This window comes from Thamnophis elegans, chromosome 4 (assembly GCF_009769535.1).
Source record: "Thamnophis elegans isolate rThaEle1 chromosome 4, rThaEle1.pri, whole genome shotgun sequence".
NCBI classification, from domain to species: domain Eukaryota; kingdom Metazoa; phylum Chordata; class Lepidosauria; order Squamata; family Colubridae; genus Thamnophis; species Thamnophis elegans.
Genome location: NC_045544.1, coordinates 34,676,317 through 34,691,340, shown reverse-complemented (window position 1 = coordinate 34,691,340; position 15,024 = coordinate 34,676,317). Strand labels below are relative to the sequence as shown.

The 15,024-nt window shown below is 38.8% G+C and overlaps 1 protein-coding gene across 1 annotated transcript in view; it reads right to left on the bottom strand.

The window, feature by feature from the left end:
• The window catches only part of NT5DC1 (5'-nucleotidase domain containing 1), an 87,786-nt gene that overhangs the window by 13,669 nt on the left and 59,093 nt on the right, over window positions 1–15,024 (bottom strand). The window contains exons 7-8 of the mRNA XM_032216599.1: window positions 7,464–7,638; window positions 5,342–5,439 (exon numbers count right to left, since the gene is read on the bottom strand). Of these exons, the coding sequence (XP_032072490.1) occupies window positions 5,342–5,439; window positions 7,464–7,638 (273 nt within the window). The remainder of the gene's footprint in view (window positions 1–5,341; window positions 5,440–7,463; window positions 7,639–15,024) is intronic.

The window sequence follows — 15,024 nt, the reverse complement described above, 5'->3', positions numbered from 1 at the left end:
GGCTATTCTAGAAAACAGAAATAAGTAGCTGGCTATATGCAAGAAAGAAACTGGCTTCTAAATAATACACAAAACTAGTAATCAGGACCCTGTAATCCTGGGATCCCCAGCCCCCGGGCTGTGGCCCACTACCAGGCTGTGGCCTATTCAGAATCGGGCTATGTGAGTGGCAGGCCGGTGCACATGCATGCAGCTCTACTTGCACAAGTCAAACTGCGCACATGTGCGCATGCATGTCGACCCACCACTCGCATGGCCCGATTCTCCTCCCCCCACCTTGCTGCAAAGGTTGCGGACCACTGTTGTAAAGGAATACAAGAGAATACCCCACAGGGGTTGAAATGAGTTCTTGGTGCTCTCTGAGCTATTTTATTGCCGGTTTTTTATCATCAGTGGTAGTGAATTAGTGCGTTTGTGTGTGCTAGGGTTTGCTATATATAGTTCGCCCTGCCAATGTGTGTGCGTGATTTTGTCTTTAGAAATTTCTAAATTCGTTATTGTTTTCTGCTTGTTCGTCTGATGTTAATCCCTAACTTATGCGTATGCTAGAGAGGATGTATTATGGGTATTCTTATTTCTCTCAGTGTTTTTATTGCCTATTTTGAATGCTGTGTTTGTGTTTGTGTGTCTATTGAGGGCTAATTTGTTCAAATGCCAAGCTTCCAGGATTCCTTAGTGATTTTTTGGATTTAGTTTGGTATAGAATGCTCTCAGTTTCTGAGCTGAAACTATGCTCAAGTCTGTCTCTGTGTTATGAGATTAAGAAATCTTCACTCTGTCTGCAAATTGGTGATCGTCAATATACTCTGCCAGTCTTCTACCTGACATAATACATAATAGCTGTGACAACCCTTACATTATCTATTGTACATGACTACTGTTTTTTCTCCTTTGGCTATTGCCCTGCCCCTGGCAGGGTAAGTTACTATATATAACAGGAAACAAACCCCATACTTACTAGCATTGATGATGGTACCAAGTCAGATAAAAAATCATTTACAAGAAAATAACTATGCTTAAAACAGCTTAAGAATTCCATTGATGTGGATTATAACCTGATTATAAGGAACTTTTGATATTGTAGCTTTCTCAAGTGAGTTCCTTTGTGTCCTTAATGGAACATTTATCTTAGGAACACTTGGTTGAATAAACTAGACATGTACTCAGTCCTCAAGAAAGAATATTGTGCCTTTAGAAGAAATAACGATTTAGTGCATTTTGCATAACTTTCTTATTGCTCTAATGCCAAATGTAACATTTAATATGAAACACAGCTGTTTATATCATGTGAGTGCATGAGTGGTATTTTGGGGATATAGTTAGATTTAATGGAGAAATCGCTGGCAGAATATGGTAGAAAACTGTATAGTATTAAATACAGTATGTTGTGTTGCCATCTATGGCTCAATTAATAGAATACTGTCCTTGAATGAGCCTGTTAAGAGAGGGGGGAGGTGTTTACTAATTCCTGCCCTTGCACTACCATAGAAATTATTCCAAAACTTAAAAAGTCATCTGACAACTGTGTGAAATGCACGTAAAGCTGCAGAGAGAATAACGTTTACTTATTCACCCTTTCTCCAGTGGGAGTCTCTGTTGGATTTCAGTCCTTCTTACAAGTAAGAGGAAACTCTTTATCTTTTGTTATTTATATGGAGCTGTTTCTCCAGGACCTCAAGGCAACTCCTTCCTTCATTTTTTCTTTCTAGAAACAACTGTCTGTGGGATGCTGAACTGAGGTAAAGTGACTAGACCAAAATCATCCAGTAAGTTCCCATGGTTGAGGGCAGGACTTGAACCTGAATGTCTCTAGTTGTAGTCCAACACTTTAATTACTATACCACACTGACTTTTTATGAATAAAAAGAAAAATATTGTATTAACCCTTGTTTACTTGAATTTCAATTGTAGAAAGATCAGTGATCCAGCTAGAATTACTTTCTTCTGTCCCTTTGAGGTTGCCAATGCAAGCGCATGTATATGGTACTCTCCTTTATGCTGCGCATTTCATTCAGGGATTTGCTACCCTGTTTCCCTACAATAAGACCTCCCCAGATAATAAGCCCAATCAGGCTTTGGAGAGCATGCACTAAAATAAGCCCTGCCCAAAAATATTGCAACACAGCAGCAGCCATGAGGTGAGCATGCTCGCCACCTCCTGCATCTCAAAAATAATAAGACCTCCCTGAAAATAAGGTGAAGTGCTTATTTCGGGGGTCAAAAGAAAATAAGACTCTGTCTTATTTTCAGGGAAACACAATAATATAAATATAATCATCAGTATCAGCATCAGCATCATTTTAGCCATTGTCTGTCCATGAAGACTTCTTCCACATGTTTCCAACCAATACGATCCTGAGCTTTCTTTTGCCAATTGGTCCCACAATACTTGCTGATGATGTCACTCCGTCTTCTTTTAGGTTTCTTTTGTGACTCTTTTTATCAAGTGGAATCAATTCTACAACTGCCTTAGTCCACCTGCAATCAGTCCTTCTTGCTATATGACCAGCCCATTACCATTACGATTCTTTTACTTTTTTGATGATATTGTTTACTTTTGTTTCTTCTCTAATCCATGGTAATAATATATACAATATATATATGTGTGTGTCTGTGTGTATATATATATATAACATACAATTATATATAATATATAATATTATCTATCTATCTATCTATCTATCTATCTATCTATCTATCTATCTACATCATATTATATTATGAACAAGTAAACTTGAAAAAAAAACGTAATTTACTTTTGTTAATGTTCTAATGTGGTAATGCAAATAGCATATTCCACATGACTACCTTAATGTAAACATCTTAAGATACATTACTCAGTCTTAGAAATGTACAATATTGTTCAGTCAACATGTGGCATTCTATTCCTGGTAAAGGCATTGCATTTGGGACTCCCTAGGTTTCCTGTAACTGTGGTCAATATAAAATCTGTCCTATTTCTTAGAACGGGTATCAAACTAGTGGCCCAAATGTGTCACCAGGGGTGGGTTCCTGCCAGTTCTATCCTCTTCTATAAAAGAGGTTCCACAAATCTACCGTGCTGTTTAGAACTGCCCGTCTGCACCACGCCTGTCTGCACCACGCTTGCCCCGCCTGCCACTCACTGATTGGCTGGCTCAACAATCGCCCCGCCCGCCTCTAAGAGTCCTATCTAAACCTTAAAGTCTTAAAGCTGTCAAGTTTGTACACCCCTGGGGTTTTTTTTTCTAAAGGGTTAGGGATGCAAGGGTCTTGTAACTTGACAGTTTTAAGACTTGCACGTTTCAATGCCAGAGTTCCTGAGCCAACATGACTGGAGGAGGAATTCTGGGAGTTGAAGTCCACAAATCTTAAAGCTATCAAGTTTGAACACCCTGGTTTTTTTTTCCTACAGGGTTAGGGGTGCAAGGGTCTTGTAACTTGACAGCTTTAAGACTTGCGTGCTTCAAATGCCAGAGTTTCTGAACCAACATTTTGGTTGCTAAACAAGAGCGTTGTTAAGTGAGTTTCACCACATTTTACAAGTTGGCCATGCCCACCCGGTTACATGTCAGCCAAGCCACTCCCACTCGGTCACATGGCTGGCAAGCCACTCCCACCCGGTTACATGGCTGGCAAGCCACTCCCACCCGGTCACATGGCCAGCAAGCCACTCCCACAAAGCAGGCCACACCTACATAAGAGGTTCTAAAAATTTTTGAAACCCACCACTATGCGTCACGTGCAGGTCATGCCTACCCCCGGTTTAGTGAAGGGGGGAAAAGTTACCATATGCCACGTGATGACAATGAGACGCTGCAAATTTGACACCACTGTCTTAGAAATAAAACAAGAGTGGGCTGGTGCACATGAACATTCATGTGCAGCTCAACTTGCACCAGTTGAATTGCATGTGTGCTCTTGTCTGCTGCTGGCACGGCCCAGTTGCGAATAGACGACAACCCGGTAGTGGGTTGTGGTCCAGGGGTTCGGGACCCCTGTTCTTTGTTATGCTTTATTTAAATTTCCAGTAGGCGAGACTGAAACTCCTATTCAGAGCTTATTTTAAGGCAAATTGAATACAAACAATAGAAACAAAATTTTAAAGTATCAAAAAAAAACCAAAAAAAACCCCAACAACCTAACCAGGAGCAACCAGGAGTTATTGCTGAGTATTTCAAAGTCATCACATGTACTCAAATTTAACCTCCAGCATATAAACTTATTAGGCTTTCCATATGCAAGAATCAGATTTAGGTGGGATATAATCCAATTCAATAAAGCATTTAAGACTTGCCTAAAATTCCTAGCCATAATTATTTGATCTATAGTGACAACAAAAAGATGTTCAAATAATTCATATAATATGGATGGGATTTTTAAACTTCTGTTTATGCAAATAAAATATTTTATATTTACAGAGGCCTAAGTAAGGTTGAAAAATCAAAAATAAATTTATTGAGTCTGAACCATAATATTACATTGTTTATTATCTGTTTATTATGAAACAATTTAATCTGTCAGGTCTTTCACATCATTCTCAATATCTGCTTTGTATGATTCATTATTCTGCTTCAACGGCATAAACAGAATTAAGTTCTTGTTTGCATGCATCAAAAATATTATATAATTCTAATGTATGCCATCTTGTGTGTCTAGTGGTGAAATTCAAATTTTTACTACCGATTCTGTGGGTGTGGCTTGGTGGGCGTGGCAGGGGAAGGATACTGCAAAATCTCCATGCCCACCCCCCTCTGGGGCTAGCTGGAGGTGGTATTTGCCGATTTCTCAAACTACTCAAAATTTCTGCTACCGGTTCTCCAGAACCTGTCAGAACCTGCTGAATTTCACTCCTGTGTGTCTAATCAGAAGTTTCTTAACCAGGATAGATTAAATATATATACACACTTTTTTTTGGCTTCACTTTCTTCAATATGTGAATTTAAAGCACAAGTTCATTTAATCTTTTTCCCCCCTGCATTTGTTGGCAGATATTTTGGTGAAAAGTCTGTATATGTGTTTGAATATGTTTCTCTTTTCTATATCTTTGCTTCCCAAACTCAGGCATTTTGGTATGCAATTCAGAGAAGCAAAGGCTCACTGCATCTTAGTTTACTTATTGGCTTAGGAACTGCAGGTTTACCCCCTCCCCCCCATTTTAATACAAACCAGTAAGCCAAACAAATGTCTTCCCCACTCAGACTAGAAATAGTATGCTCTCCAGTTATTTTAGGATTTTTTGGCAGCTCTAATGTGAAAAAGAATAAGATAAAATAAAAGGAGGACAACTATCAGATGGCCAGTAAAGTTGCTTACAACTTCTTTGCTAACTTCCATATTAATATGTTTAATTCTAGCTTACCCAGAGTCCGGAAAGGTCTTTGATTTGGTGTCTGGGAAAAGAAACCAGGTTTCAGGGCATTTGTGATTATAATGTCAAAAAGGTCTTCAAAATCATTCCTGCAACAACAAGAACAAATTAAATTGATATTTTCATCTGCCTGAGTAAGCACAAACATTTCAATTATTGTTCTCCCATGATGAAAATTGCGACAATATATTCAGCTAAAGACTAGATATATGCAGGTATATCTTGTATGGGTTATCTGCATGCAGTTAATAAATAGTCAAGTCTTTTGAAGGATTTTTAAAAATTTAGCCTATGGTTGCTACAGTAGCCAGGAGATTACAATGCTAATGCAGAGTAGTAGGTCACTGCTTGATTGGCAGCTCTGTTAGGTACATGTTTGCATGCTTCCTACAGTGCGCCACACGAGAGGCATACTAGCTTTATGCCAGAAAGAAATGAGCAGCTTTTCCTGCAATATCATCCAAGGCCCTTCTCCCTCCACTGACGCTGCCTCGTAAATGAGCATCACAACTGGGAAAGTTCAGTGCTAGCAGGATTTCTAACTGCTACACAAAATGCTAGCTTTTTGCTCAATCAAAATGATACCTATTTATCTACTCGCATAGAACATGCTTTCGAACTGCTAGGTGGGCAGAACCCCTGAAGTGAGTGATGGAAGTTCACCCTGCCACACAGTGCAAGGACTCAAACTGCTGGAGCAGAGATTATCTCCAGCGTCATAAAGCCATTGAACCACCGTGGCTCCTTTTTGAAGGAACACATCAGGAATGTAGTAAAGAGTCAACAAAACATGAAATAAATGGGCCAAGGTGGCGCAGTGGTTAAATGCAGCACTGCAGGCTACTTCAGCTGACTGCAGTTCTGCAGTTCGGCTGTTCAAATCCCACCGGCTCAGGGTTGACTCAGCCTTCCATCCTTCCGAGGTGGGTAAAATGAGGACCCGGATTGTTGTTGGGGGCGATATGCTGACTCTGTAAACCGCTTAGAGAGGGCTGAAAGCCCTATGAAGCGGTATATAAGTCTAACTGCTATTGCTATAAATATCAATTTCCAATGAATTATTGAGTTATTATTAGGAGTTAATGACATACTAAGAAATCTAGATTAATTAGCTGCTAGCAACCAAATAACAAGGCCACATACTTATATTATTTACTTAGAAACTGTATGTGGTTACCCATCTTAAAATACATAATTCTGGGATGTTAATGACAAGCCACAAAAAATGCATTACAAATGATCTTAAAAGAGTTCCTTAGGTGAGGCCAGCCACACAAATTGAATAAATAAATAAAAGTACAATTAAGAATAATGTTAATGCAGCGCCTCCCCCCACCTTTTTTGTACCAGGGACTGCATGCAGGATCTGAGCCCCCATGTTATTCATACTTTCTAATTGGTCCTGAGGATGCTTGACAATATTGTACAATATGAGGAATATGGTGTTTGCAGAATCATTGCAAAAAAAAAAAAAAAAGAAGAAGAGAGAGAAAAAAGAAACATCTGGAAGGAATTTGGGGGATTTCCAGTATTCTGTGTATAGAAATTCAGAAGTGTGGAAAAATGAAGCAAAATGCTTTCTATAAGGCCTTTCTATTCTGATACATTTCTGCTGAATCTGCTCATGAATGTCAATGAAATCGCAATGGAAGCTACCAAAGTAGTCCCTAGTAATATTACTTGGATATTACTTAGATCACTAATATGACAGAAGTCAAGCTACTGTTTTGTGAAGCCTTCTGAGGAGTTTGTTCTACTTACACAGAAAGAAACAAGCAATTTGGTTTCAGACTTCATATTTAGTATTCAGGTATAATAGAGCTTGGTATCTATTTATAATAATCATCTCATTCTAAAACTCTTTCATACACATGGCATAAAAGGACTTATTGGATAGGTTTCTAACCCTCTCTCTCAAGAAGGAGAAGTAGCAACCTCAAGTAATATTGTTGGTGGCTTCCAGCCATCTTTACTCAGGTTGAGAGATTTAGAGGAATGCTCCAAATAACTAACAGAGCATGCAGGAAGAAAGATTTCACTATCACGAACTGTTTTTAACTGCTACACTACTTGCAGGCACAAAGAAGACTGAAGTAACACAACGTTCACTTACCCTAAAGTGTACTGGCATAACAGTCTGCAATAGTCAGAATGAGAGCTAGTAATTAATAGCAGAATCTTTCCACTCTCCTTCAATCTTCTTAACCATTTTTTGACAGAATCAGGACAAGACCGTATATATTTTCCTGGGTTGCTTTTGACTTCAGGAAAATATATTCCAGCGTTTTCTGAAAGGTAGAAAGTAAGATTATGGTCGAATATTTATTTATTTATTGAATTTATATTGCTGCTTATTCGCCCATGGCTTACAGAATATAAAACCTCATTTAAAACAATAAAACTAATAAAAAGACTCAAATAAATTAATATAATATATAATAAAATCACCTCCCACCCCCCTCCTCGGCATCAGCAGATCACATGAGCCATTTAATGGGCTCCATCCTGCTGTGGGTTCCCTAGGCCCGCTGGCAGAATCAGGTCTTTAGCGCCTTCCGTAAGAGTATTAGAGTGGAAGCCATTCTAATCTCTGGGGGAATGATGTTCCAGAGAGGGGAAGCCACCACAGAGAAGGCCCTTCTTCTGGGTTCCACCAGGTGTATCTCCCTAGGGAATGGGACCTGCAGCATTCCCTGCCTCCCTGTTTTTGAATATGCCACATGTTTGACCTATCAATGTCCAAAAATCTGTTTTAGCATTTGTCTCAGCATTCAGTGCATTCAAACACCACTCAATTTTAAAAATGCTTAGGTTTTTAAAAAGCAGCTGATAGAATTCTTTGGGAAAGGTATTGAAAGGGAGCTGCCATAAATATTCGGGCAGATGGAATTTGCATAACTGAGCATTCCTGGTTTGTGGCCTGTTAAAGAATAATAACAAGAGCAAGGGAATGGAATTTCAATCCACAGTTTATACCTGGAAAAACTATGTTGCTGGTTGCAACTATAAAATCATTAATATATTTTCCTTACCAAACTGAATTTAATACAGACACAACCTCAACATTACCTGGATATTGCTGTGTTCCTCCAGAACAGAGAAATTTCTAATTAGAACAAGAACTGGAATTTCCTTAACTATTTCTTAACTAAGAGAAACCAGCTACTGGAAACTTTGAGGTGAACAGGAACTCCTAATCTGTCAGAAGTATGTTCTTGTACTTGCAGATTCTCAATTCTAATTCTAAAAGAAATATTTTAGACACAGAGAGTATAAACAGTAGGTTCTACCAATTTCATTGCTGGCTAGGCAATGCAATGTTTATATGTCTTATACCCAGGGGTGGATTCTGGCAGTCACTACTGCCGGTTTGTTCATTGGCGTGCCACACTTGATTCGCGCTGTGTGTACATGCACAGTGCAATAAAAATTGTTTTGTGCATGTGCAGAAGCAAAAAACAAGATGGTAGCGCCTGCACCAATGCCAGGAGAACCAGTTTGGGGGCGTGGCAGGCTTGGGTCACTGACGGTTCCAGCGATCCAGGCCGCCAAACCACTACTGGTTCGGCTGAACTGGTTATACTGTATACACTACTACTTATACCGTAAGTGAAAATCAACTCATCATTAGCAGAATTTTACATGCTTCAGGAGGGACACAAGAAATTGAGATATAAACCCCATCCATTTCAGAAAATGCTAAAACAATGACTATTCACTGGCTTGCTGCCTCTCTCCTAGGATATATTGCTTCCTGTTTCTGTGTGGAACCCCATGTGAGTTGACCTTTGAATTTGGGTTCTAGGGATTTCTTAATTGAAATGGAACTGTTACTTCCATCTTTCCAAATTCTTTTATTCTGACTCTTACAGGGTGATTCGCTTCATCATATCTAAGTCAGGGGTGAAATGCTCGGAAGTCTGCTACCGGTTCACTTCGCTACCCATTCACTTCGCTACCAGTTTGCTTCATGTGTGCATGTGCACCATTTACCCGAACCAGTATTAAAAAACTGCTAGGTAGTTCCAATGATCAGCTGTGCTGCACAATTTCCAATTGTGTGGCACAGCTGATTGTCGCACAGCTGATCATCGGAGCTACCGGTTCACCTGAACTGGCAGCATTTCTTTACTACTGGTTCGGGTGAACTGGTAGCATTTTTTACTACCGGTTCGGGTAAACCGGTCCGAACCGGTAGCATTTCAGCCCTGATCTAAGTACTCCATAAGGCAGACTCTGTCCAGTACAAAACAGAAAGTATGAACATAATTTTACAACTCTTCCTCAAAGCTGAGTACTAAAAATGAATGTTTTGACTAGAATTTAATTAACAAACTTCTTAAACAACATTAAAAAAAGAAAATTTCAGTATCCAGCAAGCAAAGGTTCATATGAAATAGAACGATGAATACAGAAATTCCTATTGTCTGATCAAGTACTTGAATTACACTTGGGCAGAATTTCCAACGGCTACTAAAGCTGTTTGACTGCAATTTGCAAAGCCAAATCAGTTAATATTTCTACACATATTCATCTTTCCCACTAAATATCTGTGGTCCCAATTAAGAAATTTTAGACATTACTTTTCCATGTGGAATGTACACAATTCTTTTCTGATCAAAACCAAAATAAAGATTTAATCTTTGTAATCTCCAACTATTATATGAGAAGGGACAAATGATACTTAAAACTGTAATATTAGTCGGTAACAATGCGAGCTTGGCAGATGCTTTAAAACAGCACCTGGATTTAAAGCACTAACTTCAACGGGACAAAATTGCTTGCATCCCAAAGCATTAAATATTATGTAATGAACCTTAATTGAACCAGATTTTGGATGAAGTTTCCGTGACTAGTCCCTTCTTTTTTTGTGATTTAACATTTTTATTGGGTTACAAGATGAAATAAGATACAAAATGCAAAAGTAAATAGGAAAACGTTGGGGAGGGAGAAGGGGGAAGAAAAGTGAGGGAGGGTAAGAGAAAAGGAAACATTGACTTCCGACTCTCCATGTTGCAGTAAAATAAGGCATTAACATCAAATCACAACTTTTTGTTTTTTCATAATAATACTAACAAGCCATTTCTAGAAAGATCTATCAATTTAATATGTAAAACCCAAAATCAAAGTTTCATTCTTTTCACTTCAAGCACAAAGTTCAGAAGCAGTCTCCATGTGTGAATAAAAGTACTTACATTCTTTTCTTTAATCAGAGTAGTCAATTTTGCCATTTCAGTCATGACTGAAATGGATTTGAATACTAGCTTATTAGAAAACTACTTAATTTTTATAAGGAAATCATAATAAAATCCAATCTGTTAAATACCTCTCATTGTGCTGAAGCAAATCAAAAGGACATTCTGTAAATAGAACAGAGGTCAGGTTTGATTCTCCAGATGTAAAGGTGTTTAACTCAGTGATGGGCTTCAATTTTTTTTACTATCAGTTCTGTGGGCATGATTTGGTGGGCGTGGCAGGGGAAGGATACTGCAAAATCCCCATTCCCTCCCCACCCTACTAACCTGCTTTCCAGCTCCGTTCTCCTGTTTAGGGCAACAAAAGAAGATCAGCTGGGAAACAGCGGGGGTGGGACCAGCCTATTTGCTGGTTCTCTGAACTACTCAAAATCTCTGCTAATCAGAACTGGCTGAATACCACCTCTGGTTTAACTCCTAAAATGGGTCTAATCTAGCCCTATCAGCTGTGGAAAAGGAACATAATAATCCAAGACCTTAGGCTGCATTCTGCTCTTAAACCCTTGGCTCCTTTCCCCATATTGTGAGGAAACTGAATTTTTTCAAGTGATAAAAGAGGAAAATTCAAGAGTTTTCATATTAATTATATTTGATTTTGTTTAAACTGACACATTTAAATGAAATGTTGAAATGCTTGTATTAGCCCCATCTATTAGTTGGGGAATAGAATTTGCAGCACTATTGAGACTCCAAATCCGGTCCTCAACCTGATTAAAGTTCAGCTTTTCTACATATATTGTTTGTTTGTTGTTTGTTTGTTTATTATATTTATATGCCGCCCTTTTCCCCAGAAGGGGACTCAGGGCGGCTCACAACTCAAACCAGGAAAGGGGGATACAGACAAAAAATTAAAAACGACACATAACAATGCATAATTTAAAACACACAACAGTCATACCATTCGAGACGGGGGCAACAGCTCTTTAGCCCCAGGCCTGTCGGAACAGCCAGGTTTTAAGGGCTTTGCGGAAGGCCTGGAGGGTGGTGAGGGTTCGAATCTCCACGGGGAGTTCGTTCCAGAGGGTCGGAGCAGCCACAGAGAAGGCTCTCCTTCGGGTAGTCGCCAGTCGACACTGGCCGGCGGATGGAATTCGGAGGAGGCCTAATCTGTGGGATCTAATCGGTCTAGTGGAGGTAATTGGCAGCAGGCGGTCTCTCAAGTACCCAGGTCCAATACCATGAAGGGCTTTATAAGTGACGACTAGCGCCTTGAAGCGTATCCGGAGACCAATAGGCAGCCAGTGCAGCTCGCGGAGGATAGGTGTTACGTGGGTGAACCGAGGTGCACCCACGATCGTTCGCGAGGCTGCATGATATAAAGAATTGGTCACCATGGGAGAGAAATCTAGAAAACCGTCAGTCAAAAAACCCCCAGAAAGTTACTTCATAAGTGGGAAATATTTGAAAAGGGTGACAGATTAAGCTTGTGGTTTTACTTTATGATACTTGTTTTGTCTTGTTCATAATTCATAGATGAAATGATGGATTGATTGGTGGACTCGCAACCTTCAAATTGCAAACTAGGCTTAACAATGAAATGTTTAGGAATATGCAAATAAAATGTTTACGAATAATACTTCCCCTCCCTCTTCTAGTTTATCTTTCTTGTTAATCTACCAGTTTCCTGTATGATGGAAACTTTTTAATTGAGTGAATTCTAATCCAAATACAGTGCAAAATGGTAGCCCACAGTTTTTCAAAATCCAAATATAGTCCTATGAGTTCTAATAACAATGAAACCACACTGTTTCTCCACCAGAAAGGAAGTTATAGTTTTATCTGAAAATGAAATAACTGTCCAGTATAATCTGCCTACTATTTTGGAAACTTATCACTTGATGAAAATAATCAAATGTATTAAAGCATGCATGCTTTTTGAAACAAAGACTTGTCTCCAAACTTATTTTTGGAGATTTCTGTAAGCTACTCAGAAAGTAAATTAACATGTTTGTACTGGGATGTAATTTTTTAAAAACTTTCCTTTAATTTGGTATTTCTAATAGATTGAAGCCCAAGATAAGAGGCATAATTCTATGAAGAACTATTTAAAAAAACCTAGTTAGTCTGGCCTAGAAAAATGCTTAATTAAAATCAAGCATTCAAATTAAATATTGGGGATGCCCAATTATAAGTTCTTTACATTGTAGGAAAAGATGGACATAAAATATGACATTTAATGAAAAACTAAACATTACTATACACAAACAAATGAGAGGCATGACAACTTCTGGTTTAGTTTATAATCATATATTCTACATAGTATTGTTTTTTAGCAACTGCAACTAGTCAAAATTATGCTATTGATTAGCTTTGAAAGAAAATAGAGCATATAACATTGTTCTTGCATCAGTTGCTAGTAAGTTTGCTTTTGGGTGAAAATCACAGCATTGGTTAAAGCCTTTACATTCCTAAGGGCTTGGAATCACTTTATTCCACATAAATCTGTCTGAGTCATAAAACTGGGAAGCTTTTCCCCTGAACTGTAAATGTCCATATGACCTATTTTTTCTTTTCTTTTTTAAAAATAAAACTATCTGTACTGTTAACTACCTTATTCCTGATTGATAGTCTCAATCTTCGAGTACTACCTGCATTTTTCTAACATTTTTTTTTGACAGATTGATCCATTTAGCTCAGTGTTTTTCGAACTTGATAGCCCATTTGGTCTAATGGTTAAGGCACCATGCTACAAATTGGGATACTGTAAATTCTAGTCCTAACAGGTACAAAGCCAGCTGGGTGGCCTATAGTATTCCAGTATTTGAGGGGCTGCCACAAAGAAGAGGGGGTCACCTTATTTTCCAAAGCACCAGAAGGCAAGAAAAGAAATAATGGATGAAAACTAATCAAGGAAAGAAGCAACCTGGAATTAAGAAGAAACTTCCTAACAGTGACAACAATTAGCCAATGGAATAGTTTGCTTTCAGAAGTTGTGAGTGCTTCATCACTGGAGGTCTTTAAGAAGGGACTGGACAACTACCTGTTGGAAATGGGTATCCCATTGGAGTAAGGGGTTTGACTAGAAGACCTCCAAAGTCCCTTCTAGTTCTATTCTATTTGAAGACATTCTAAAACCTTGAGCTTTCTACTCTCTCTTAGCACTAAGAAGAAAGCAGTGGCAAACAACTTATGAAATCTTGACAAGAAAATAGCAGGGACTTAGCCAGATAGTTGTCAGGAGCCAAAAACAAACAAACTCAGAGACAATAACTATTTATTTATTTTCAAACTTGGCAACTTTAAGATGCGTGGACTTAAGTCCCAGAATTCCTCAGCCACCTTGCACATGAATTTTGATAGAAACACATTTTGTGCAGAAAAGTTTTTTGTGCACAAAGGAATGTACACACTACATTATTTTTAGAGAAAGCTAAATAACTATTTATAAAATAGTTTAAGTGCTTTGGAAAGAAACATTATAAATCTGATTCCAACGAAGCCCACAGATGATTCCTATTTACGATTCAGCACGACTTTTCCATATCATTCAGCTCCCTTTGGAAAAAGTTACCTCATGTCTGAAGGCACTGGCTAGGCCAAGAGTCTGACTTGTCACAACAGGAGGAGGAAGAAGCACAAATGCAAAAGGCAAAGCCAGAGTTCTCGGCAGCCCTGGCTGCAAGATCCACGGCACTTGCCAATAGCTCTGCAATAGGAAATAGGGAACATCTGGCAGATGCTTCAAACTGGGCACTCGCACAATCGCAGCAAAAATGAGTAAGCTCTGAAGGCTGACCACCTCCGATATGTTGAAATTTTTCCTCTGCTCAGATATTTGTCCGGTGGGTGGATGTTTATATCGTTTTCATTCTAGGCCTGGAAACCGAATGCCAATGAATCAGAGGTGAGTTCCTACCAGTTCGGCTGAATAGGTAGTAACTCGGCCCCCCACGCATCCGAAACGGTCCTATCAGCGCTGCCGTAGATGCTACCAGCTTGTTTTTTGCTTCTCTGCATGCACAGAAGCATTTTTTTTAACCTACTGTGCATGCACGAATCTAAATACTGTGCATGCGCGAACCAACAGTAAAATAATCTGGAACCCACCCCTGCAATGAATCCATCCCGCTATTTCACTTTTTCATTCTACCTCTACTATTTATAACTTCTAGGAGATGCAATAAAACAAGAAGCAGCAATAAAAACTTGGTATTTGGCAGTTACGGGAAACATTTTATACTAAATGGGATGTTACCCAAGTCAAAGAACTAAGGATGACTTCAGAAAGATAAAATCCTAGAAGGGAGAAGGGAAGGGTGTGTGTGGAAGACAGGGACAGAGACAATATTTTTGCAAATATTTTGATGTATCCAATATGCTTCAAGGACATTTTTTACCATGGAAATTTTATAAAACTATTATTACCCTTTGCAAAAACACACAATCAACCACCACCACGACAAAACAATAACATAACAA